Source organism: Haemorhous mexicanus, chromosome 4, assembly GCF_027477595.1.
Source record: "Haemorhous mexicanus isolate bHaeMex1 chromosome 4, bHaeMex1.pri, whole genome shotgun sequence".
In the NCBI taxonomy this organism is placed as follows: domain Eukaryota; kingdom Metazoa; phylum Chordata; class Aves; order Passeriformes; family Fringillidae; genus Haemorhous; species Haemorhous mexicanus.
The window spans coordinates 68771353-68799010 of record NC_082344.1 but is presented as its reverse complement, the minus strand read 5'-3'; the positions used below and the strand labels follow the sequence as shown (position 1 = coordinate 68799010).

Sequence of the window (27658 nt, the reverse complement as noted above, 5' to 3'; positions counted from 1 at the left end):
AGTCATTACTTATAAAACTTTCATCCAACACTGTAAAGCCTGTTTACATCACAGGTACCCACACTTTGCATCTAATTCCTGTTTTACTATGCACCATTACATCAACAACTTGATTTCACAAAGAGCAAAGAAAACATAAAATCTGGAAGTAAAAGGCCCCACCTCAGTTGAGGACTCACACCCTCCAAATTACAAAAGCATTTTAGCAGAAGGAATTATTTTCTTTTTTCCCCTCAGAAGTTTTGCAAGTCCACATGCACCAGAGATGCTACCACGAGGGGGAGATGAGCAAGACAGAACTAACTGGAGGGATGGCAGTGAGGCATCATTTTAGCCATGACTAATTAACAGTTGAAAATCACCATTACCTATCTCCCATATGTTCTCATTTGTAAGGAGGAGTTGGACACTAAATCTAAACATATGGCAACAGTAAGTTGCACTCCAATCTTTGAATAGCAAAGTACATACAATCTGGTCTATTGCTTCAGCTGTAAAATGATATTGCAGGGTACCCTGAAAGGAAAAATCAGCTCATAAAAAAGCACTGGATAGAAAGTGGCAAATAACGAATAAAGTGGTTGGTTGAGAAACTCCCAAATTAAGCTTTTCTGGCTAGTTTGGCTACTGACCTACATTTAGGGCACCAAATAACCCCTTCTCACCTTCCAGCCTCAGTCCCCCATTTCAGAGACAGGAAGCATGACTATTTGTATTTGAAAGAGGCACAGATGATACAGGTTTTGGATCACACACAACATGCAGGCACATGTGGATATAGACAGACTGAGAAATAACTGTAAAAAGAGCTGGAACCAACCCCACAACACTTCATTGCTTGACCTGACTGATAACAAATAACCCTGGGCTTAAGCAAAAATTGTGCTTATCTTTCCTACAGTAAAACTAATGTTTCCAGGAGAAAGGTTGTCACCTCTTAACTCTTCAGGATTACTCATGAATTACTGTCTTACATTGCATATGATTTCTCACTAAGTACAGGTTTCTACCAGACACATTTCTTTTCTAAATTAATCAAAAAGCTAATGAAGCTGATCAAACGCAAGGAACAAGTCAGATATTATACAATAGACAACCCCTTTGTTTCACACAGGAAATAAATAAAATGAGGCACCTACAATTCACCAACATTACTTTGTTAACATCAGAACAGATTATATATCCATGAAGATATAGATTATATATCCATGAAGACAGATATACCTATATTACACCAAGAAATTAACAGAACATTTCTAATGCAGAGCAAAACATGGTTTTAATGTTTTCACACAGAAAAGTATGTAATCTTTCTAAAGATTCATTCATTTTTGAAAAACAATGTATCCCAGTTCCATATCTAAAAATACTTCAAAATTCACAAGAGTTGTTTTAACATTATCTTATTGGTTTATTGAATCAAGTATACACAGGACTGCCCACTACGAAACTGCCAAATAGAAACTCTAAAATTCAATAGAAAAAGAAATAAACTGAAAAACAGGTACAACCTAAGACTAAGGCTTCCTGAAATAAAGAAATTGCCAAAGGAAATAGTGTGGCAAATTAATTGAGAAAATACAACTTTAAAAATCACTGGACAAAAAAAATTGCCAAGAGAATACAGACTCTAAAATAAAGATAAATGCTGCCTAAATGCCCAATAAGAAGCCTTGCTTCCTTGTCTGTTCAAGTGAGAGAAGAGAACAGAAAAAAGCCTACTGCCTTTCTACTTCAGTTCCTGTCTTCCTACTGTCACCACTACTATCAGGTCTAGTATTTCTCAAGCATCCTGACTGAAATCAAGAAGGAAAGACATTTATAGAAGGTTTGCAATTATGCACAAAACCCCACCAAAAAAATCTAGGTGGAAGTAATGTTAGAGAAACAGAAGACATTGCAAGCAGTAAACAAAACTTTTGGACATAAGGGTATGATATAGCCTAGGGGAAAAAATAAAAAGAAACAAACAAAAAATTAAAAACCAAGTAACAGCAAAGCAAACAAAAAAAAAAAAGCCACAAAAACCAGTCTTACTGAAAATGAGAATACTTGCTGTGGATATAATATTCTCTTCAAATATACTTAGCTGCTTCAACAAAACCATTAACAAAGGAATTATCAAAATGCAATAAAATTACCAAAGATACCCTTCCATAAAATAACTCCAGAACACCACCACCACCACTCTCCAACATGAACACATCAGTTCTCAACCACTTCAATACAAAGAAAATATTAGCCAAATTAACAATTAACACCAGTGAGCACCTGTCAGTGCACCATAGGCACTGTTTAACATAAGGCATCTTCCAATTATTTCCTGCTGATGATGACAAAACTTCCTTATGCTCAACTTTTTACCAAAAAAAGTGAGATAGCTATGCAGTGCACAGGAAGATCATTCCTCAAAAGAACACACTGCTACCTATGGTCTTGAGAACAAACCTCTAGATCCAGCCAAACTCTCCACCACGAACATTCATATCAAAGAGAAACAGACTTAAAGAAAAACCACTGCAATCAAAATCACAGCCACACAGTGTCTGTGTGTGCACTTGCAGTAAGCATCCAAGGCACCACATGTCCTTACAGGACCTCATGTAACCACCACTCATCACCAGGCTTCCAGAAAAAGCAAGCTGCCATTCCCATTTCATCTCTTACACCTTGGTGAGGACCTACAAGACTCTTTAAAATACACAGCAAAATAAAGCACAGTTTCCAGATGAGATTTGAAGGCCCTTTGCATTTTTGCCTGTTCCTTACATCATACTAACTCTTCCTTATTTCTGTAAGGGCTTCCATTCACCCTGCACCATAAAATGACATCAACTCCATCAAGACATTTTTGTAAGGCTGTTGACTAGACCAGATGTCCTGGTCCAGCTTTACAAAAAATACTTAGGAACAAAAACATTAAATGGTTAGCAATGCAGACATCCACTCTCTATACAGGCATCTTGAAAATAAAGTAAAAAGCAGACAGTGCTTTGAGAGGATTTGGAAGATTTTACAGGAAGAATGCTGGTATGTTCTCATTTGTATGCTAGGAGCACACAGACTTCAACAACTGGACCAAAACAGAAAGGTAAAATTTCTGCCTGGAGCTTGGTGCTTACAGAAGGAGAATTAGACAAAGAGACATTACTATGAGAGCCCACACCATTCCTAAAAAAGTTTATTAGATGACAAACATCCAAAAGCCATTTCTAGACAAATACTGAAGACTCCTTTCAAGCTCAGGTCATTTCTTGGCAAGAAACAGTAACCTAAAAAAACTGTGGTTTTGAACATCTGATGGACTTCAGAATGTCAGGAAATGTTTCCTAAACTAAAAGGCTACAAAGAGAATTAGAAGAATGTAAAGCAGAAATGCAGAACACCCTGAGCATCCAGTTAGTTTAGCCTCAGCCACCTATGATTCTCAGAGATCAAAGTGCCACATGATGACAGGAATTAACACATTCCAGCATAAACATCACCCTGATTTAAATTAACCTGTGTTCTATTTCAAAATAAAGAGCAGGCATTTTGAAAGAGTAGGAGAATCATCCTCTCATTTTCCTCTCTCAAACTGTTTTTCTTCCATTTCTATGCCAAGTCTTTTCTTCAACCCATCTTCTTCACCTGTCTCCTCCAGCTTCTTTTCCCCCATCTGCCACCCTTTCATTCATTCACCCAGAGTGGTGTACCCAGTACTGATGTGATGCCCACTCTTACATTATTCATTCTGAATGACTTTCAAGTATGAATAAAGACCCCACAAGAGAAGAAAAACAAGCTTGTGGCCTACCAAGACTAAGCAAAGTGGAGGCACAACTCAGCTCCTGTTTATCAGCTTTTCAGGGCATCTTACTCCTAAACAGTATCAAAAGCAGAAACAGCAATGGAGGAGAGGGTGGTGAACGCAGAGGGACCAGAGGAAGAACCACCATCTATGGGATCAGGAAGGTCAAGAGGAATTGTCAGGCTAGAGGCCTAAATAGTAATGCAAAAAAGCCACTGACTTCTGGAATGACAGCAGGAAAACCCTACAGGCTGCAGGGTAGAAGAGACAAATAGGATGTTGTTAGTCTAACCCTCATCATCAAAATAAATGAGTAAGAGCAAGACCTTACAGTCACTCCAGCAAGTCATACTGAGCCAGGAATACATTATATTTAAGTTGTCCAAACATTCTATCTCCCAAAAAAGCCCCTCATTCTTTGCTCCACCCTAAATGCAGACTTCTAGAAAATGCATTACAGCTTCTGTCACTCACCTGTTTTCAAGAAGCAGGCAGCTGACACTGCCTCGAAGGAAAAGCCTATCCTGTGACACTGAGCTGTCCCCCAGAGCCAGGCTCAGCGCTCTGCTTTAGCTGACTTAGGGGCAGGCCGAGTTTCAGGGATTCCAGAGCCTCAGCTAGGATGGAATGCAGCAGCTCCCTCCCTGAATGCAAGCAGGGGCACATGGCCATCACACCACGGATTCCAGCTTGTCATTTGAGATACAATGAATAGTTGCAACATCGACTAAGTTCAAGATGTAAACAAAGACTCAGCTGAGAACAGGTAAGACAGACTCAAATTTAGCATCATCCTCCAGTAAAACAATCAAGCTGGAGAAACTTGCTCTTTCACATGCACTAGGAAGGTGGGTCAGTCTTCAAATGTGAGCCAAATAAACATACAAAGCCTTCAATTAATTTATTTTTAACATCATTATTTAAAAATAGTTCTACTGAATTAATTTAAGTCAATGTTGCCAGCACAACTGCCAGGAAAGTAGATCATCATAACTATTAAAGCAGTTAAATGCAGCACATCTACAGCATTTGCACTGCTTATTTTTCAGTTAGTTCAGTAAAAAAATGTTTTACTGTGGTCCAGTGCTGAGGATATTCTTAGTGGGAGTTTTTTTGTCATTTCTCTAAAATAACCTAGGATAAATGCATTGTGATTTCTAAGAAGTAATTTTTTTGTAAATTCTGCTTAGTACCATCACATTGTGGGAGGAGAACAACAGAATCTAAACATTCAAACCAGGTTTCCTGGGGAAACACCAGAAGATGAGTCTGCAGGACAAGGGACACATTAGGTAACACCACTGGATGTTTGAAAATATTCTGAAGAAAATGTTTACTCCACTGCAGTCAAAATCAGCTTTAAGCACTGAGAATCCAGCAATCATGGAGACCAGAAATATTAATGAATTGAAAAATTCTTAGTCATTTAAAAGAAACAACTTCATGATCTGTTGAATTATAAGAGCACAATCTATAGCTCAACAAACTCCTGTGCTGCAGACTACCACATTTTTTAAAAGAGCCCAGAAGAAACAGCAGTTTCCATTTGTCTCTTCTTTGTCCCTAGGCATCTGCTGCAGGACAGAGAAAGAGATAACCACCAGACATCACACCAGACTAGATGGACCTTGGATCTGAGACATTTTGAGTCTGCTCACAGCAATCCACATCAAAAAATAATTTCACAAGGTACAAATACATGTCACATCAGAGTAATTAAGAACAAACAAGCAATTCTCTCAGACAATTGCAATAGTGGCGTCCTTCCCTTTTTCAGCTACAGGTAAACCAAGACTAAGAAACAACAGGACTGCAGGTAATTGTCTTGATTTAGCTGCAGTGCTACTATACAGCAGCAAAGAATTATTAGCTCCCACACTTGTGTTCAAACCACTAGATGGTGCTTCTAAAATGAAGCAATTCAATATGCAAGACTGAATAATGCATGATGATTTATAAGTTGCCTTCCTCAGGATTGTTATCAATAACACTGATTAATGTAGTTAAATAGCTGCAGACTCTGATCAGAGAGGGGCAACAAGAATAATTACACAGATAAGTGAGATCAAAGAGCTGATCATTAAAACAGTGACTTTTCAAAAACCCAGTAACAGCTGTTTTCTCAAGTAAGAAAAACTCCTCAATCTTCTGTCTTGGAAAGCCATTAGTTGCTAATGTAAATATTATACTAAGTAATAAATTTTGTTCACAGACTGCTGTGCCCAAAGGTTTTGAATACTGTATGGCACCAGTCAAATGAAAGTAAGTTATAAATAGCTTTTACCTGTTTTTTCACTGTTCATTGTAAGACATTTTTCCCAAGAATAAACTTGCTCTAATTCTCTTCTGTGAACAGCAAACCTTTCACTCGTAAGATTTGGAAATCATAGCTAAAATAAGATGCTAGCTGCTTTCCATCTCTCACTGGGAAATCATCTTTCCTCTTTTATTCACTCCCCCAAACTAGTATCAATAGCTGCTTGGCAATTCCAGCAGCTTTGTCCTTTTTCATTTCTGACCATTTCCATCCATTTAAATGCTGCTCAAAATAATTCTCTCTCCTCCTGCATCTCATTCTAATGACCCAATTTTAAAAATGCTTTTTGCATTATGTTAAGAACAGTCAACTGTGTACTTTTTTACTACCTTCCATTCTTTTAACAAATTTCAATTCATATTTAAAATCCCTTTTTCTACTTACAGTCTTTTCCTACAAAAAATCCTGCAAACATGTTTCTTCTCATACCATTAAAAAAAACCAAATCAGCTACTTCCTATTGTATTTCCCAACTTTTACTTATTGGAGTCAGCTCTGCCACTACGTAACCATGACAAGGTTGCTGAGAAAGATTACTCTTTGTGAAGTTTTTGATGTTCAACATTCACCTAGGATTTTTTTTTCTTTCTTTTTTTTTTTTGAGCACTTCTCCTTGTGCAAATACAGAATCTCCTAGAGGTTATTTGACTATTTTTGAGTTTTACCACTGCCTCTCACTTTTCTACTTTAAGTGAGTGCTCCAGATTCGCTAGGCATACTCTCTTCATCTAACCTGCTTGTTCCAAGATACCCTTTTACTGTCTATTAAGCCTTTTCTTAAATTAGCATACCTAGCTGCTGTTCCCAGTCCTTTAACAACTATTAGTAGCAACAATTATTACTAGCTATGGCTCACTTCCATAGAAATATAGCTAAAAAGAACCTTAAAAATGGTAAGAAAAAGGCACTATGCACAGACATAGAAACAAGCCTTCTCCAAATACCTGCCATTCCACTTACCCCTAAATGCTGTTTCTGCTCACAGAGCACCACTGCAGAGACACATTAACAGGCAGCAAGAACCTCTTGAAGAGGTATCTGCTAATCCACCCGCAGAAAGTAATTAGCAGATTTAAGAAACCCATGAACAGTATTTCAGAACAAACACATGGGAAGAAAGCAACTACAATTCTCAGCATCTCAAGCACTCCAGGGGGAGAAGATGCTCAGCCTCTGAAGGGTGTGAAAGAGCTGTGCTGAGTATCCACTTGTTCTAAGTGTTCACTCCTAGCTACAAGTTGGGGCCATTTCCGTGAACCCACCTTCACACCCCCTGGGAGTCAGACAGCCTTGGATTTAAAACAGGCGCTGAGGGCACAGCTGCACTTTGGTCAGTCTTAGAGGAGGGGGTGTTTAAACCACACCTACAAAACCTCCAGACTTTATGCATATTTTGTGAGCATCCTTTAACTGGAGCCAGGCATTCACAAAGCAGTAGCTTTACCACCAACAACTACAGATTTGGACTCAATTACAGAAATGTAAGAAATTCTTTACCTTAACTGCTAAAAGTTCACATTTACTATGTGAAAGAAACAAGGGGCAAAAAATTTCAGAGATTTAACAACAAATAAGCAATATTTTTTAAATAAAAATATGAAAAATAAACACACACTGAAGATGTTTCAGTCTGTTATGCTAAACAGATTAAAAAACACATTCAAGTTGCGGTTAGAGACAGACTTTTTTCTCCCCATCATATACAAAACAGCTCTTCCAAAATATCAATAAACATGAGCTCAATTCAAAGCAGGTACCCCTTTGAGCTAGTTACCCACGCATTTTTCAAGCTAGTCTCCGGATTTAAGCAGCAGCACTCCCAGAAATTATTCTGAATTCTTTGGACATTAAATGCATTTCAAATCTCTGCAAAACCAGCCCAGTTTTGTATTTGTGCTGGACACTCAGATCTGCCTGGGAGCAGGTTCTGCCCGGACACCTGTGGAATGTTCCAGCAGGTACAAGATAAGAAATTCCCTGAAGTGGCAGGGAACATTCCTGTTATATCTGCTCACACAGACAAATATCTTGATTTAGACAGGATCATTCTTTTGTCTCAGGAAGATGGTGATGCCTGGGAATCTTGCAGTCCTGAGGAGGTCAAACCCAGAGTAACTACTGTTCCACCGATGTGCTGCAGTCCAAGAACACTACTGCTTCAAATCACCCCTCTGCAAAAGTGTTCAGAAGCAAACACCAGCCTCCCTCCAAACACTTAAAAACACATTGAATCCACAATCCCCAAAAGCTAAACACATATTACAGACAACACTTTAAAAATTAAACATCAATCAATGTGGCACAGGAGGCTGGAAACAAAACAAAATCTTGTCTCTGTCCTGTCTCCAATACATCAGTTAAAAGTCTGCCTCCCAGCAGCTCTACAGATCACGTCACTGCTATTTATTTCATTCTCTGGTTACCTCCACCACTGGCATTTGATCTGGTTTATTAGAATCTGGCAGATCAGCATACCTGAGGAACACAGCTGGGCAGGAAGAGCGCTGACTGAACAGGATCTAGGGAAGGATCTAGGGAAGTCGTGCTGCTCTCGTGACACGCTCCCAACATTAGTCAAGACTTTCCACTTCCTACACCCACATTTTCTCTGCCATTCTTGGTATGTTCAAACAGAGGCAGCAGTTACCAAGTAAATATCCTTGCCTGGATGCAGGTCCTGCATCTTTTGCAGTAATGATTACCCCAAGACTTTTGTGATTCCACCTTGTTATGCACTCTGTTCTATTCCATTTCCTTGTCTCCACCATTTAAAAAGATTAAGCTGAATTAATTTACATATTTTGGGGCTGTGTTTTTTTCAGGGATGAATTTTGAAATGGTTCCCCTAGGATTAAGCTAAACAATATATTCAGGTTTCTGAGGAGGCTGTACCATGAATTTGCTGCACTCTGATGTCATCCCACCCCTCACCTTCAAAAGCACCTCTGAACAGCCATCAAAACTCTGGGCTAAACATCCAGTGGTGCCAAAATCTACTGCCATGCAGAGGTCCTATTATATGGCAGTAGGACCTGGAATACTTCAGAAGTATTCCCCACCACCAGGAGTAGCAAAACCTACCTGATAAAATGCACTTGGAGCCCATAGTGCCTAACAGAGGGTTCCAAATAACATAAGTCCTGAGACCTGAGAGCCCCCACCAGAATAAGTATTAAGCAAAGTTCTCCTCAAAATGCAATTACATCCAAAACAGACCCTGGAACCCACTGATCTTTTGGGAAGGCATTCTTGCAAATTCCTTTAAATATAAAAGCAAGCAATGCAACCAGGAAAGGTACAGTCTCTACGTGTGAGAGCCTCTGTCTCACCCTTTACATAAGAAGTGCTATTCAAACCTCTGTGTATTTCATGACATGATCCACACCCACTCAACAGCACACCAGGAAAAATGCCTTTTTCTGAAGCTCTTACAATTCGCCAGCAACCCATTCTGAATACCAGAACAAAAATGATGTTGCAAGCTACTGAAACTAAGAAAAACTGTTGGCAAAGGTACAAATACAGAACAAAAAGCAGCAGTGCTGGTTCTAAACCAACAGCAATATGTGTTCCTGATTTATGAGGCCCAGTGTCATGCAACAGGCTAGGAAAGTTCCTTCACCTCAGAGGAGTCCCACAAAACTTTAAGTATACATTGTCTGATACAGACCCTGAATGCCAAACACACACCTTACAACAGAGGGATAGTATAGTAAAAAACATGTTTTATCACAAAAATATAAAATCTCCATTAGAAAGAAAACCAATGAGAAGTCAATGAGTTCTGTTTAAAAAAATAGTGAAAAAGCTATATTCACAAAGATTTCCTCTGCATTTAAGATTAACAGTATTTATTTTTGTTAATTAACTACTCTTCTCTTAGTTTTTTCCTTGTATAAAGCACATGAAAATAAGAAAACTCAATGAAAGTTATCTATAACTTATTACTGTATTTTTGGTTACTAAATCTCTAAATTATCTCCCTTGCAGTTATTAGCAGCAATATCTGACAATTATGTGTTCTTCAGCAGTACTCAAGAGTTAGGACTACACGTAAAATCCACAAAGCTAGCATAATATGAACTTTTCTTTTGCAGCAGCATCACCACTTTTTTTTTCCCCCCACTGCAACACACTGGCCATAATCCAGCCAAAAGAACTGAGTACATGGCAGGTTTACAAACTGAGACCCAGCGCTGATAGTAAAGCATAGGAAAAAACGACTGATAGTGACCAACAGGAGCCAAAATTAAATCAAAGACTTCAGAAAGCGAATACCGATACTAACTGCTGTAATGCCTGGACAAGAAAAAGATGCTATAGATGTTCAAAACCAGTATGCCCTTGATTTACGAGCCGAACGTCACATGCCAGACAAGATCACCCTCCAGACAGTTGTTACTTAACTCGAGCCAGAAGATGATAATTTCATTGCAAAGCAAACTGCGATTCTTGGATCCCTTCCAAGAATTTCAAAGCGAGAAGGACACAAAATAACTCACCTACAGAGCGCCTTCCAATAAATCTCCTAACTTACGAACTTTCCAGGTGCACACACACGGCGCTAACGGCACAACAGGAGCGCCCGAACATCTCCCGGCTCCGGGCTCGGCGCAGCCCGCAGCGCACCCGGGAGCGCTGCCCGGGCACGGCCGCCAGCCCCGCAGCCCCTCCGCGGTGCCGGGCAGAGCCCCGAGCCCGCCCCGGGCCGCCTTCCCCCGAGTCGGAGCAGCCCCGCGGCTGCCGCTCTGCTTTGTCATCCCCCGCCGCAGCGGGCGCCGCGCTCCGCGCCGCCGGAGCCGCTCCCGCTCCCGGCCCGCGGCCGCCGGGACCCGCTGAGCGCCCGCGGGCTCCGCTCGCCCCACACGGCGCCTCCCGGCCGCGGAGCGACCCGCGGCTCCGCGCCCGGATCCGCCGCGAACCGCGTCCCGACTTGCACCCGCGGGGTGACGGCGACCCCGGGCAGCGGCGGCTCCTCGCAACTTGCCTTGGGTTTGTACAGCCACTTTCGGAACCTGTTCATCATCACCGCGGCCGCTGACACCCCGCTGCCGCCGCCGCTGCCGCCACGGGAGCTGCCGGCTCCCCACCCGCGCCGCTCACAGGACCGAAGCGAGCCGTGCCCCTCGCTGGGAGGCTCCGCCGGGTCGCGTTCTCCCCCTGCTCCGCCGCCTGGTCCCGCGGAGCGGCCGCCGGGCGCTCCCGTCAGCGCAGGGACCGTCCGGCGGCTCCGCGCGCTCCGCGCCGCCCCGACCGCCCCCAAAACATTGCGCGGCCGGCGGCAGCGCCGCCCCAGGGCGCATGCGCGACACCGCCCCCGCGCCCTCCCCTCCCCACCCAATCGGGTGGCGGCCCGGGGCGGGCCAGCGCAGTCACCCCGCCCACCCGACTGCTCATTTGCGTAACACGCGGAGGGGGCGGGGAGACTGCGTGCAGCGTAGACCACGCCCCGGAGACCTCCTTGTTGCACTGGCTGCCGGGAGTTGTAGTTTTCCGCAGGCCGCGCTGAGGCCGTCCGCTCGGGAATCGCAGGCTCTCCTGCGCCCGCCAGCGCTATCCGTGCCCCGGAAACCGGGGCGTCACCTACCGCTGGCTGCCCGTGAGCGGAAATACCGCGGGGGCGAGGCACTAGCTCCTTGGCAACGGCAGCAAACAACCACCGCCATCTTGTTTCCCCTCTCTGTAGTTCCGGGTCCCCCGTCGCGCCGTTTGGCAACACTGAAGAGGGCTCGCAGCAGGACTACAGCTCCCAGCAGGCCTTGCGCTCCTTGGCAACGGCACGCGCGGGGTCCCTGCGCCGTCCGGGGTCCCTGCGCGGCAGGACACGGACGGCACGGGCCCGGCGGGACCGCTGGGAACGGGATGGGGAGCGCCGGGAACAGTCGGGAGCGGGAGCGGCGGGGACAGCCGAGGACGGCAGCGGCGGTGCAAGGCAGATGTGGCCGTACGTGACACCTCCGGACAGAGCCGGGTGCAATTCCCGATGCGTGCCAGTGGCGGGTACCCCGGGCAGGCTCGTGGCTCCTTCGTCCCTTTATTTTCACACAATCATAGAATCACAGAATGCTTTGGGTAGGATGGAACCTTAAAGTTAATCCGTGCCCACCGCCCCGGCCATGGGCAGGGACTCCTTCCCCTGTCCCAGATTGCTCCGAGCCCCATCCAGCCGGGCCTTGAGCACTGCCGGGGATGGAGCAGCCGCAGCTTCCCTGGGCAGCCTGTGCCTGTGCCTGACCACCCTCCCAGGGAAGAATTCCTCCTCAATATCTAACCTAAACCTGCCCTCTTTCAGCTTTCCTATTCGTTAGGTGTTCATAAGTACCACAGAAAACATCGAGGGGGCCTGTGTTACACTGTGGACAGGGTTGCTGGGCTTTGCTCCCTGAAATTTTGGGCAAGTAGCCAGCCTTGGTGTCCATTTGCTAACCCACCTCATAAATATAACACAACGTATTTGCAGAAGGTTTTGTACAATAATTATTTAATTGTAGAGTTCTACAAGATAAGAGATAAAAAATACCATGTCACATTAAGGAAAACACTTGCAGTAGGCATGCAAAACATTGAAATACATGAAAATTAAAATTAAGATCCTCAAAGTGAACATTTTCCATCTGATTTGTCTGAATTTGGCAGGGAGGCTTAGTTCAGCTCTTTTTAAGAAGGACAGCTTTCATTAGAGGAAATGCAATCACAGTCCTTCTCGGCTGAGCAGATGTAAAACCTGAAAGAACCTTTCAGGTCACTGAAACCAATTCCTACAATTGTGGCCACTCTTATCCTATGCAATTGCTTTCAAAATATCTCCAAGTTCCACTGTAAAATAAGGTTAAATCAGGTTCTCAATGCCTATAATTGAAATCTACAGCTGATAATGGAAGAAAATTTCTGCCATTTTATGCACACTATAAATTTATATCATTTTTATACATAATAATTGGAGTAGTTTTCTAATCGATTGTGTGAAAAGAAGGGTGCATTTTGTATCAGAAGAATTTCATTCCTGATGTGTATGTTTTAAAACATTGACAATAATAATAGCAGCTTCTTTACTGAGAAGTGGGGTCCTTGCTATTAAGAACCCCTCTATGTTCAGAGATCTGAAGGCTTTACTACACATCTTAGTTTCCACATTCCAGTTTTGGGGTTTAGTGATTGTTATCTGGGGGGAGGTGTGGATTTCAGAGCATGAGAGCTCAGATTTCTTACTGGTATGCCAGAAGAAAAAGCATTTGTTACTGGCAGAGCTGTTGGAGCCTGAATTATGATTCAGTCTAAAGTACAGAGATATTTCTCCCTTGCTTATCCAAAATCCCTTGTGAGTGTAAGAGCCTTGGCAGGTTCTTACCTGAGAAACAAATGATTCTCAGAGGAGTGGAGTAACAGTGATTCCCTTGCACAATGGGGCCTCTTTCTGTATTTACCATTTATTTGTCATGGTCCAACCCTGTTTTGCTGGACTGTTTTTTATGTGGACATTTTGTCTTGTTCATAACAGGCACCTAAATGGCTGTATTGGACATATTCACAGACAAACTCATTTTTTCAGCTCTTTGAGATTAGTAATGAAAAGTGCTATTTAGGCAATTATTGAGTAAGATGGGGCTGAAAGGCAGAGTACAATACCACTGTGTCTGGAAATATTATCATAATATTTAAAAGCAAGAAATGAAATATGTTTACCACAGTGGGAATGAATCATCAGGATCAGGCATTCTTTTCTGACATCAAAATATGATCATATATAAAATACAAGAATTATTTTTAAAATTACATTTTTATTTTCACCATAGAAAGTTACTTTTGTTCTCATTTTTTCCCATTGCTAAACCAGATTAATGACTTTCAGGCCTGATAATTGCTGTCATTGGTCTTTCATAGAAACAACATGTGTGTGTAGGAACAAATGCATTATAGTTCTTGTCATCTGAACATTAAAATTGAGGTAACAAGTCCTACACATTCTCAGACATACGGGTAAGGCTTCCTTTGAGATAGACAAAGTCCAGTCATTTCACGAGCAAAGCATCAAACATAAATACTCCACTGCTGTGCCTTCAGAAGCCTTGGCAGTGGCCCAGAGCACTGAAATGCTGTGATCATGGCCCAGCCTGCTGACCAACAGTCATTGCTTCCTTGGAACTCCTCCTGTTCCCATTCTGTTGTTGCTTTTACAACAGCAGGCACTGGCACAGGCTGTTTGCAGCAACATGTGATGAAATTTAAGGCTAAAATTTTGCTTTCTGATGCATCTCACGGGGAAGAGCGGTGTGTAAAGTAGGACCTGTATCTTTAATTCTATTTTGTCAAATTATTATCTTTAATGATCTTTAATTCTATTTTGTCAAATAACCTGGTACAGTAACAGTTATCCTTAAGATATTTTGAGATTTTTGCAATACATCATTTTGCCTTCTATTTTCTCACTGTTTGTACTGTATTTTCATTTCTCCTGTCAGCTGTTCTGAGTAACTGGGATTTTGAAAGCTTGACCTAAATGTTCTCTTCTACATTACTGCAGTGTGACTTCTGTATGAACCTATCACCATGCATTATGCTACAACTGAAGGAGGCACGAAAAAATAATGATTTTCTGTTTTTATAGGATTCTCCATGGTGAAGATGGTCAGCCATAGAGAACTTATTGCACTAATAGTGCAACAGCTTAACAAATTTAACCCTGAAAATCAGAGCTTGGAGGATTTCCTGAAGGAGTCAGCTGTGATGTTGCAGGTATATTAAGTTTTGGTTGACCTTACACAGTTTACTTTGTTACTGGGTGATATTAATAGGAAAGGTATCTGTTTGCTAACATGTTGTTGTAACTTTCATTGATTTTCCTTACAGTGACATTTTTTGTTCATGAGTAAAGTCCAAATTTCTTATGGTTATCACCAGAAAACAAGGCAGTAAAGATCAGAGGGCTTGAAAAACTGCTTGCATAGCAACAAGAGGAAGGGGAAAAAAAAATAGCAACAGCCTTCTAAAATTGATGAGATAGTCATAGGGAAAACTTCTGTTCCACTTCTGACTAAGCTGTTTTGAAGATTCTTGTTCTTTTCTTCCTTCCAAGTAGAAGTTTCTGACAGCACCACCCATTTGAATGTACAAATGCAGTTCAGAAGCTGAGTCACAGGATCAGCTATTCTTGCTTTGAGGATATAAGTGACCACCACAACAGTGGAATAGAAGGACAGTGACAATAAATCATCCAGCAGATTCTAATTTAATACTGAAAGTAGCCAGACCATGATTTTCCCATTTGTCTGTTCTGGCTGAAGCAGTTCCCATCCCTTCCTGACCATAGTGTGTCACCTCTTCCCATCTCTTTGTCCTCAGTGTCACCCTGACTTGTGCTGAGGCAGCTAGTGGAGTGAATCAGCTTTAGCAAACCACTAAGGGAAGACAGTAATGTTGTTTAGACTGCTGTTGTCTGTGTGTGCCATTGTCATTAGATGGCATTGTTGGAGCCCTGATTCCACACTGCCTTGTGGCTCCAGTGCTCATTTCCCCTTCTGACAATAAGGTATAAACCACTGCTGTTCCAGTCAGACAGGCTTTTGCATTGATTTTGCATAAATACAATGACTAAAAGAATATCAAACCATGGAGGTGTGATAAGAAAGCTGAGCAGTGGCTTCACACCCATTCCTTGGGTGCTTGCCTCCTCCAGCAGTTGCCACTCAGGCCCCTTCTTTCCTGCCCTCCTGCCTTGTAGTACTGGCATAACTCTTTGTGATTCATATTCTGAATTACATCAGGGAACTGATCCAGTTTCAGAAGAATCATTTTTCACTGGGCAGGGAGCAGGTAAATTCAGTTACCACTGCTGCCAAAATAAGTGCTTATAAAAAGGAGTCTTCAGATCATTGTTCTTGTCAGCCCAGGAAAAGTGGTACAGAGACAAAACTCCTATAACTCCACTAGAGAAATATGAATCTAAAGTTTCATAATAAACCCTTTCAGAAGGGGAAGGACGAGGAAGATAGCTGAGGACAATGGTAAGGCCAAAATCTTTTCTCTGGGCTAGTTTTTGTCACCTACTACATAGGATTTATCAAAGAAAGTAAAAAGTAAAATCTGTGTTTATGTAAAATTCAGCTTTGTTTCAGTACCAAATGGGTGATTAAAATTCATCATGAAAAACTCACTTCTTTCTTTTCTGTTTCATAAGAGGCTTGTGATCCTAAAAATACTGTAGCATTTTTGTACACATGTTTTCCAAGCTTGGTAACTTACCAATTAGCCAATATTAACTAACCCATGCAGAAACTTCCTTCAGTTTGTATCCTGATTTACAGCCTGGCTCTAAACCACAGACTAGATTCCTACCTGTTTGTCTCATGCCAGCAGCATAACAAATAGCAAAGCTCAAGTTGTCTACTGACCAGAAAAAAATCAGGGGAGTCAGATACCAAGAGATCAAATCTAAGTAATTAAGACACAGCTCCATATTTATTTATTTGCTGACTTAGGTGTGCAGTATATCACAGTTGACTTTTCTGCAAGTCTTCTGTTCTTTTAAACTCTTTTAATAGTTTCCCATCCCTTTACAGTGCATACAGAAGTTAACACTGTAGGTTTCATTCATGGTGTATATCTCTATTGTATTTGGATGGTTTAGAGTCTTTATGTCTTCTAATGTGATATCTGAGGTGTCTTGTTCAGTTCTTTGATAACTTATTGATGGCCTTCATAAAATATCCTCCTTAACCTATTGTTCACCTGTCTGGGAATGTTCCTGGTGAAAACAATAATTTTGGGCTAGATTATTTCTCTCAAAATAAAAACACAATACACACAAGTCATTCCAGAACATGTTCAAGGGAGTTCAGCAGCCCACTGGCAGGGGCTGCAGGAGCCACTGTGATGCCAGTCTTGTCAAGTGCCAGGTCCTCAAAATAAGGACCTCTGACAGCCACACATTGTCACCTGAACTGCTAGGAGCCAAGGACATCTTGCAGAGCAAAACCTCTGTCAGAATAAAGTAGATTTTAAGAGCAATATAAGTATATGTAGGAACTGATTGAAATGAAACAAAATTACTCCTTTGGAAATCTAATAAAGGAAATGAAGAGATGGGCATCCTTGGCTGATCAGAAATGGGGAAGAAGTAAAGAGTAAGAAATGAAATGTAGGATGGAACTGAGTTGGGAAGCATCTTGACAGGCAGCTTTAATTTTATGTGCTAGAATCAACTGTGATATGGTAGGTGGAGTAAGTGGGTCAAATCAATGGACTAGCAGGATGAACTTAACAGTAGCATTCCAGATGGTTGGTTTACTAAGATGGGGTTGGTTAAACCCACAACAGACACACTTATTTCAGTGAAATAGAAAATTCTGAGACACTGCCGTAGATTTTTAGCTAGGAAGTGATAGGAAAATACTATTTGAAATATACTGTTCAAAAAGAGTGAAGGAGATGTGCACATAAACTGGTGATGATATCCTGGGGAGTAATCTGCATGAAAAATGACCTCTGGAGTTATGAGTTTGACTGACAGGCAGGGTGGCAATAGAACCAATAACTGAGGCAAGAAGGAGCATGAGAGGGCTGAAGCTTTGTCTTTGCTCTGTTGAAATTAAACTGATAACAAGGAGAAGGAAATGTCACAGAGAGGGGTGAGCATCCTAGACTGAAGTTTAGGGTTCTTATTTGTGTACATGATAAATGGGAATATGTTATGAAAAGAAGTTGGATGCAGTGCTACAGGAGGGAGTCTGGAAGGCACAATCTGTCTTGATCCAAATATCCTTGTCAACCATTTACCAACAGCATGAGACCATTCTTGTGGGAATCCTTGCAAATTAAAGCCATAAAAATAGCTGGTGAACTGAGACACAGGAAAAGAAGTGAAAGTGGGTAAACAATTCTATTTTAAAATTAAGGACTTTACAATATGAATGTATAAAAAAAAGAAAGAGGCAAGAAATAAATCAGGTTGAAGCCATCAGGTTGAAAATATACTTGATTTATAAATGATAGGAAGAAGGAATTAATAGATTTCCATATTGTATCTTTTACTAAGTATGCAATCAGTCATTGTTGAATATTCTGATCAAAATCCAACAGGTTTCTTTTGGTTTCACTCTGCTGCTGCAAAAGTGACAACAGTTCAGAGCACAGTCAATCTTCAGCAAAATTTTATTTTTAATTTCTAGATGCACATGAGGTTACATAAATAATTAAAACAAAAGTCAAAATACATGATTATGTGAAATAGTATATTTTGGTCTCTCATAAAAACTGTGTAGAAATGTTTCTATTTTGACAGTGCTCAATGGCACTTTACTGTAGAGGTTTGGAATCCTCTGCTAGCCAAATATTGAGTGGATGGCAGAGAAGGATAAACTGACTTCTGTTCTATGCTCCATCATTTTTCTATCCCTGTTCTTTCTCTTGCCCTCAAGTTTACTTGCCCAGGTGTCTTTATTTAACCTGTCCCTGTTCCATCTCTTCAAGTGGTTGGTTCCAGTACTATTGTCCCTGTGCAGCAAGTCCTGCTCATCTCTTTGGTGTTGTTCTGCTCACCTCAAAGTTCTTGTCCATTTGGTTCCAATCTCTACTGTACCTCAATCAAATGAGAAATCTCTCTCTCTCTCTTTTCAAACTGAAGGCCACAAGAGGCAGATGCCACAGAGAAGATAGGTGAGACAGGATCTCTTCTCTCAGTTTGAGCTCCCACCCTGACCCAGCATGGCTTGTCCCAGGCTCAACCTGTATTGTAGTGAAAGCTCTGCTTGCCCTGGACTGGGCTTGGTAAGGGCACAGAGAATCTTCAGGGATTTCACTGCTTAAATTCACACAAAACACATGCAAATGGCTATTTTTCACTTGGCAAAATGTGCATGGATTTTCATAAGAAAACCAAAAGGTCAAAGTTTGTAAGGCACTGCTGACCCCTGTGTGCCACTTTGAAAATACATCCCCAGCTGTTTCCCTGTATTTGGTTTGAAACTACTCAATATTTCCAAATAATTAGGTAAAAACTTGAAAAAATGACAACTTCCTGTCAAAAATCAGTTACATGTATGAGGCCATGTGAGCTGCTCTCAACTTGTTCCTCTCAAATAACATGGGAGGTTACCCATTAACTTCAGCAGAAGCAGAATCAACCTCTTGATTATTATTATTATTATTATTTTAACTTCTTAATGCATCTTTATAATTTTATTCAAATGTCTGTTTCACCAGAGCATATTCTCTCAGTGTAGGAAATCTTGTTTCAAGCTTTGAGACAGAAATCCCTTTGGAAAACATTTGGCTGTACACTCTGCTTCTGAGTATATTCCCAAAGTTAGCAGCATTATCCTGTACATACCTTGATGTACATGAGAAAAGCAGTTTATTTGTAGGAAACGATGGCATTAGATTCTGCTGTGTGCTGCTTGAAAAAAGCACCCATCTTGCCCTGCATTTTTGTAATTGAGGTAGATCAAGAAGATACCACATCAAATAACCATTGGGATTTTTCACTCATTGATATTTTTCATTCATTGCACTTTGCAGCTGCTCAGTGTTTCAATACAGAAATAGGAAATCAGAAAATTAGTGCCAAAAAAAAAAAAGGAAAGTGAGGTTAAAGAAAGGTGAACTATTACTGGGACAGTAGTTCAGGTCTGCCTGAACCACTGCATGTATAAAGATATAATGTTCTTTTGGTGTGATGGAAATGCATAAACAAATTGCTGAGTGCCAGGGAGCTGTCAGTGTTTAAAACCAAGGTGTCAAGAGAGTAGATGATCTCTAGAAGGCCACTCAGGAAGCAAGAAAGGCACCTTCAAATCTCAGTTCCTATCTTCCAACTCTCAGTTCAGGCTTCTGTGTAAAAATGGAGTTAGGAAAACTCACTGATTATCATCCTTTGGTTTTAGAGAAAAAGAGATAAAATATGGAAGGATTTTAAATTATTGAATAATGGGAGATTAATAACACAGTTTCCTCTAATTAGAATGTTATGATCAAAATCAGTTTAGAGGTGTTAAACTCCATATATTTTATTTCTGCTACATGTAAACTTTACACCATAAAAGGAATTTCTGTTTATTGTTCTCAGACTCTCAGTGAGTGATCAGACTTTATGTTCTTCCAGGAACTTTGAGTTGTAATTTAGTTATTTACAGTCTTCGTGTTTATTGTATTGTAATTTACAATGTTTATTACATAATATTGGACTTGTTTTTCACTGCAAATATTTTCAATAAAACCACAAATTCATTACCAATATGATGGATGATTCCTAATTGCAACAAACAAACCCTCACCTTCAATAACAAAGAATCATTCCCTCAAACCTCCTAAAAACAAATAAGTCCAGTTAAATGCTTTTACTTCAATATTGTGACTTTGTTGCTATTAAAACAGAATTCAATTTGAATTATCCTGAATTACACATTAACTTAAAATAATTCCTAAGTCTGTCTCAGATCTTTAAATTATTATATAGTCACTTTCAAATTTACATCTGTTCCTGCTCTTCATTTGAATGGCCAGATTACTTGTCCTTGTTTATCTTCCTAAAATGCTTTTTAATGCTCCTTTTATCAGACTGATGCTGTCCAGATAATACTTTCATTCCTGTGTACTAAACCCCCTTCTTTTTATTAAGTATTCTTCACTTAAATCTATCAAAAATGATCCATCTCCAAAGGTGATCTTTCATTCAGTGCATGTTGTACACAAGGATATCATTTCATCAGACCTTTTACAGGACTGGACTGCATCTGTTCATTTTGAAAAAAGATTAAATTTTGTACCTAACTGAAGCATCCCAGGTATTGTTCTTCCTTGTGACTGTCAGAATCAAGGTTTGGCTCTGATAAGAGACAGATTTTAACACAGGAGTTACCATGCAATGTCTGTGCCTTTCTCTATGCACATAACTCACTTCATTTCCAGTGGGATCATCTGCTTCAATCAGAGCTGCAGGATCAGACCCATCATATTGACCTTCCTACATACACCCCAGCTACAGAAGAGCTTATTGCTGGAAAACCAGAACTGCCACCCCATATTCACTGCTCTGCTCCTTTATCCCTCTCATGCTGATAGCAAGATATGTTTATGAGCTTCCCATTTCACAAGAACATGGTGTGATTTGGCACAACCCTTCATAGTTCTCGTTTGTGCTGGTTCAGCTGTGTCTCACACATGCCCACTCAACTGATTTTACTCAATTGGGAGTAAAACCCTCAAATGTCAAAAGTCATAGATCTAAATATGAAGACAATGTAATGGCAGAATGATAGATTTGGTGCAATAAAAAAATCCTACTAAATCATAGAAGTCTAATTTGTATTTTTAGTTACTGACATAAATGCAGATTAGGATCTTTTTAAGGAAATGATGGAATTTGAGTTTTCTGCAGTGTTCTGGGATTTAATATTAAGTACAAGGGAAAATAATGTTCCCTGTACCTCTTAATACAGCATTGGTCAGCATTGTCTGCTCTAGATGAAAAACACTAGCTTGTGACTGCAACATAGATAGTGAATAGTAGAAGCAGGATATTTTCCTACTTAAATCCAAAGATCCCAGGGGGTTTTCCCACTGACTTCAGAGACAAGGAAGACTGGGTTCTGGTGACTGATTCAAACCCTGGTGACGTCAGTAGGAATATTTTCTTTCATTTTTACAGCATTTTGATTAGACCCTTGGAGAGGACTAGCACTGGTAACTGAAGCACTCTAAACTAATCAGGCTGTATCTGCAAAATGTGCACGTTCTTCCTAGAAGAAGACAAGTTCACTACATACTATTGCACAGTTCTCTCAGGAGGTGAAAGCTATTTTATCTTTTCATCAAATATTATCTTCTTTCTAAAATGTTTGTTTCACCTAAATTATGTCCTTAGCCTAAGAAGTCTCAAACAGAGCATGGCTGATATGTTTTTCCTTTTTTCACTCCAGAGAGAAGAGCTTTTCTTTCTCTCCTTTTCTGATCTCTCTGGCCCCTTCAAAGAGGTCCCACTGTAACCAGCCTTATTATGATACACCTGTGGTGGAAAAGCTTCCCTTTTGCAGATATTTCTCCATTTAATTCATTCTTGAATTAATAATTTATAATCATAATTGAATTAATCATAATTAATCATTTATTTCTTGTACTAACCCATGCTGGAAGTTGTTTGTGTTCAAAGCCCTTCTTACCCAGTCTCTTCTCTCCTTGAGGAAACTTGACTGATTCCCAGCTACAGCTGTGTGTCAGACAGCAGGAAAAACACATCCATGGAAGCAGGCTACAGGTCCTAGGGTTTTCCCAAATGGGGGAAGGTAAATTAATCAGCACATAATTAGACAAGAATCACTTGTTTTCCCCAGGACCATTCAGGAGAAATTCAGACAGAATTAGGGTTTTTTTACAACTTAAAGCACTTAGTAATCAGAAAAAGCAGGATTTCAATGCCATCAAGAGAATACTGTCAGATATTTGTATCTGTTCAAGATCTGTTTTGTCTTCTGATATTTTTAATATTCAATGAACAGAGATGATCACTGCATGTGTTACTTTCACCTGTAAATTATCTGGCATTCCTTATTCTGAAGGGCTCAGACATACTTGCAAACTTTGCTAACTGCTAGTTGTTTCAGAAAAATATGTGATTAAAGTGTACTTAAAAAGGTAAAAAGTTGCTCTGATGGACAGAATAAATGCTCACAAATTAGTGTTTATTAATTCTTGTTGGCACCAATGACTTAGTGTGTTGCTTGGGGCAAATCTCTTACCTGCTCCATGCCATAGTTCCTGCATGTGCAAAATTATATTAGCCAAAAGCAACCTCATGAAATACAATTAATGCTAGTGAAGTGTTCTGAAAACCTCCCACAAAGGTTGCTATAAACATACAAACTGTCATACTGTACCATTTCAGGATCACTTGACCCTCTGTGAAATACATCTCACTGGCATAAAGCACAGCACAAAGCCCCACAGAAAGAATGCATTTAGGAATTAGTGCTAGAAATTACACCTACCCAACACATTACTTACCCAAAGCCATTATTATTTCAGATATACTGATAAACTGTAAATATCCTGGATGAAATTTGTAGAGGACATAATGCACTTCCTCTCGAGAGAGTATCCTAACTGGTTTAAAGCTCTGGCTCAGGTTTTGATTCACTAGATTATCTGCAGGGCTTAACCAACAACTGGCTCACCTTTGGGATTTCCTCTCCAAGTCCTCCTCCTGCCCAGTCTTGTTTAGTTGAGTAGTGATGAGATCACTTCCTTAGGTGACACAGCTGCAGGCTGCTCAACTAGTCTCAGTTTTTACATGTAGAAACAGAACATTTAGTACCTTCTATGGCTGAAAGCAGATTCAGCTGATTCTGTTTCATAACAAGACTTTTTGTCCTCTGGTCCCCAGGATTTGCCAGTCAGTGCTGATGTGGGGCACAGCTGTCCCCAGGCTGCACTTCTTGTCACCCTGTTGCTTGTCTCCTGGCCATGTAGTGGTTCTGTACATTCTTGCCCAAGGTGTAAGCAAGAGTAAGAACTTCTGTGTTCATCCTAATACTTCTGACTGAGTTGTTAACTCAGAGCAGCCAAGTAGAGTAGATGTAGACAGGCAATTGCATTTTTATGCTGCAGTCTGCACTGTATAGGAGATGAGGTGGGCACAGGTGGTGTCCTGTTGTTACCTTTTGTCTCCTTTTGGCCACCTCTGCAAAGTACATTTGAAAAGCACAGGTTTGCCATAGCACTTTATATCAAATCACACAGAACATGAATGCAGAGATTCTGATCTAATAAAGACCTTGAAAACAACTGAAATTTTAGCTTTCTAGCAGAGATAAATGAGAGAATTTCTGTTGGGCTTGTTTCCAACAGGCTTGACCAGTTTTATGATGGACTTTGTGTTTATTAACAGAGCTACTGTTTTCTGCAATTTCTTCATAAATAACACCATTTGCTCAAGGGAGCAATTGTTTTAGATTCAAAATGTCACAGTCCTGCTTTCACTGGAACTGCAGCCTCTCTGACTTTGCCATTTAGTTATTCAGGTTTGCTTTTGCCTTTTTTAGTAAATTCTGAAGAGATCTCATATCAAATATTATGTATGTATGTATGTATGTATATATATGTATTTCATCATTTGGTGGGGTCTTAGATTTATGGGTTTTCTTTGTTAGTTTCATGAAAGAACTTGCATAGATCTTCATCCATAAAAGGTGTATTTGGAATGAACTGTGTGCCTCACAAGAATCCTCAGTGCTTAGCAAGATGGAGTCCATACTTCCATACTTTCCTTTTTTTTTTTTTTCACATTTCAAGATATTTTTCACTCTCTTTCCTCATTTTTCTTGGTGACAATGCACAAATTATGAATTAAATCTGGGTTTTGAACAGGAGTAGTGAAAAAAATTGATGCTTGCTCTGAATGACAACCTGAGAAAATACACTTTGAATTCTCCTGCATATTTTTTTACATTTAAATACTAGAATGGTAAAAGTTTTGCCTTATATTGTCTTGATCTCAAAGCCCTGTATAGCATCACTCATCAAAAAACTCACAGAGTTCCATCCAACAGCCTCTAATAACACCCATAAAGTAAAAATGAATCACATTAGGGAAATAAAGCAATCAAGGGGTAGCAGACAGCCTACCAGGCAAGGTGAAGCTCTCATCTGATACATTATTGCAGTTCCATTGTTCCCACACCTCTGAGCTCTGGGAGAGATCATACATCAAACGTGGACTACACATTTTCAGAAGATGCACTTAGCCTTTTTTCTTTGCTTCTTATCTAACCTCCTTAAATCAAAGGATCATTATTGTTTGTCATTTTGTCATAGCTCAGCTGGCCATTTTCAACTCCTGTAATAACAAACTGGTCTGGGCCTCAGATTTTATTGCAATGTTTAAAGGTGGTTCATCCTAGAAGTTTATCTCATATAGTAGCAGATATTGTATAGGTTATTTACTGTGATTGAAACTCTCTGTAAAGCTGAGGAGCATTCAGACTTTTTAAAAGGTTTATGGGGTAGGATCCAGAAGGAAGGGGCCATCCCACTCTCCTGTTCTCTTGGGATACTGCATGAACATTACAAGTGACCAGGAGCATTAGCTGGATAAGAAAGAGTCTGCATTAAGAAGAATCCTGGCACTCACTGGTTTAGCTTAAATCAGTCTTGTTCTCCAAAGCTGGGTCTCAGTAGCTCTTAAGAGTCTTTTCCATAATCTCTGTCCAGCTTCTCCCCTCAGTTTAGTCTCCCTAAGTAGCACAGACTTCACCCACAAAGAAGAGGTTTTCTGAGGGAAAACAAAATCTCACTGAAACTTTCTCATACTGTTGACTAAGTTAATCATTGCTCATAGCGCAGAGAGTTCAGATTTTCTTTGCATCAACTGCTGACATTCACACATGAAGGTCCTTTAACTCAATGCTTATGTCAGCAGGTAAAATGAACACTTAACATTGGAGAAAGTTACATTTTACTTAACAAGGGCCATTAGTTTGCTAGGACTGCCCTTATTTGATAGCATTAGAAGGGCAGCAGCCCTACCAAAAGCACTGCTGTTCATTGTTCATGTTACTTCAAAATAATTGTACTTTTTGTACTCTACTATTTTCTTTCCAGAATATATTAATCATTATTAAATTTGTATCTTTATAGACCCTTAATGTGACAGAAGAAAAATTTGTATTGGATACAGTAGCAGGATGCACAGAATATAAATCCATATTGGATGTGGTGGTCAATGCCTTTTATGTTCAGGATGGAAGATACTGCCCCATTTCTGAGCGTAATCTCTATATGGGTAAGTTGTCCTTACAATACCAAATGTGTTTACCACAAAATTTCAAATAATATAATTTTACTAGTGTAAGTCTTGGTATTATATTACATTGGAAGCACTGTCATTGTGTCTAGTGCAGTGTGAAGTACAGGAGCTTTTCTAATGTCCTAATGAATGTGAAGTCCAAAATCTGAAATTGTTATTTAGTCTGAAATCTTTCAGATGTTAACTGGAATTTCACCTAAGAAGGGTAAGATGCAGCTGGAAAATAGGATCAGTGGCTGGAAGAAGCATCTTGGACATTTAACCATCCTTCAGTGATTTCCCTTTATTCTCTTCTGTGCAAGCCAGTACCTCTACCATTCAGATACAGAAATGTGTAACAAAGCTCTGTGTGCTGAGGAACACATCACATCTCACAGTTTCAGACACAATTGTCTCTATCCATGTGTGGTTTCTTCATTACTGACCATCACAATGACATAGGTAACTTAGGATACTTCCACCTGTCTCCAGGAGTGAGGTCAATTATTTTCATTTTATTAGTTACTGGTTAGAATCAGTTCTGATACAAATATATCTGACAGTATCCACCCAGTTAATTAGGGTAGTTACTACTCCCAAAGTTATTTTAGGTATTGAGAAGTACATGAAAAATTAATTTAAAAAAATATTTTCTGCTATTTATTTAATACATATGCTGAGGTTGATCTATCAGTCCCCAATAAACTGGAATCCCAAATACCTCTGTCACTGGTTCTCTAAGCCAGATAAGTTCTGAATCTTTGTGGGTATATTTAAAGGTCAGTTTAATTCAAAGTGGTTGAAAAATAGAAAGAAATGTATCTAATATAAATATATCTACATTTTATGTTTTAAAAACTAGTAAATTTTTATTACAGTTCTGGTTGCTTCTGTCACAATCTGGAAAAATACAGAAATCTAAATCAAACAACAAACAAAAGGGAGCCTGAACTGTCAAGGATGAAATTATTAGTGTATTGAGTTTATTCTGAATGGTAATGCTTCATTGTCTCCATTTCTCCAGAGCCATGTTTTTCATTGTCTGGGGCACATAAATTATACCTTTAAGCTGAGTGATGCTATAATTGGATTGTCAGGACTGGTCCACTCAAAAGCTTCCATTAATCATAGGCAGAGGGTAGGAACAGAAAATTTTCCTTTATCAACAAGTTGAGAGTCTAAGGTCATTGGCTTACATTTGTTTAAGCTGCTTGTGGTTCCCTTTGCCAAGCTGCATTGACACTTAAATGATCAAAGCTGCTTATAAAGGCTGTTGCTATGTGTGAGCAGATTTGAATTTAATAAAGCTTGTAGGAGATAAATGTATATTCTGCTAAGACTGATTAAATATGTTGTTGTACTAAAGCACATGAGATTGAAGCCTAGAGATACACTGAGCTGGCTGCAGCACATTGGCCAGAATGTCCTGATTTTACCATTACAGTTTGGTGGCAGCTAAAACACTGCACTGTAAGTGAAACCTGATTGATCAAAGTCAGTGGGGACAAATGGAAACTGATACAGGAGCCCATGAACTCTACAGGTCTACTAAAATTTCCCAGTACTGACTGTGCTTCTTCCTGTATCATAGAATAGAATCATAAATCATTTAGGTTGGAAAAGACCTCTAAAATCATTGAAGTGTGTACTTGCCATAGAGGGTGCAAGATTCAGGTTTGAAATTTCACAATTTAAAATTTGATTTTATTCCAATTCAGAATAAAAACAAAAGTTACAACATTTTAAGAAAGATGGTCCCTTGTAAAAAAAGCAAAGTAAA

The 27658-nt window shown here is 40.1% G+C and overlaps 2 protein-coding genes across 5 annotated transcripts in view; one reads left to right on the top strand and one right to left on the bottom strand.

Annotated features, from left to right (window-relative positions):
• ZFYVE28 (zinc finger FYVE-type containing 28) overlaps positions 1-11376 on the bottom strand; it is a 147275-nt gene extending 135899 nt beyond the window's left edge. For 3 of the 4 annotated variants that reach the window (XM_059845312.1, XM_059845313.1, XM_059845314.1), the window contains exon 1: positions 11095-11375. In XM_059845312.1, the coding sequence (XP_059701295.1) occupies positions 11095-11133 (39 nt within the window). In that variant the 5' untranslated portion in view covers positions 11134-11375. Of the gene's footprint in view, positions 1-11094 lie in introns of all 4 variants that reach the window. The other variant, XM_059845315.1, reaches the window with a different exon arrangement.
• A 3342-nt stretch (positions 11377-14718) lies between these two features.
• CFAP99 (cilia and flagella associated protein 99) overlaps positions 14719-27658 on the top strand; it is a 49843-nt gene continuing 36903 nt past the window's right edge. The window contains exons 1-2 of the mRNA XM_059845311.1: positions 14719-14840; positions 25731-25875. Of these exons, the coding sequence (XP_059701294.1) occupies positions 14721-14840; positions 25731-25875 (265 nt within the window). The 5' untranslated portion in view covers positions 14719-14720. The remainder of the gene's footprint in view (positions 14841-25730; positions 25876-27658) is intronic.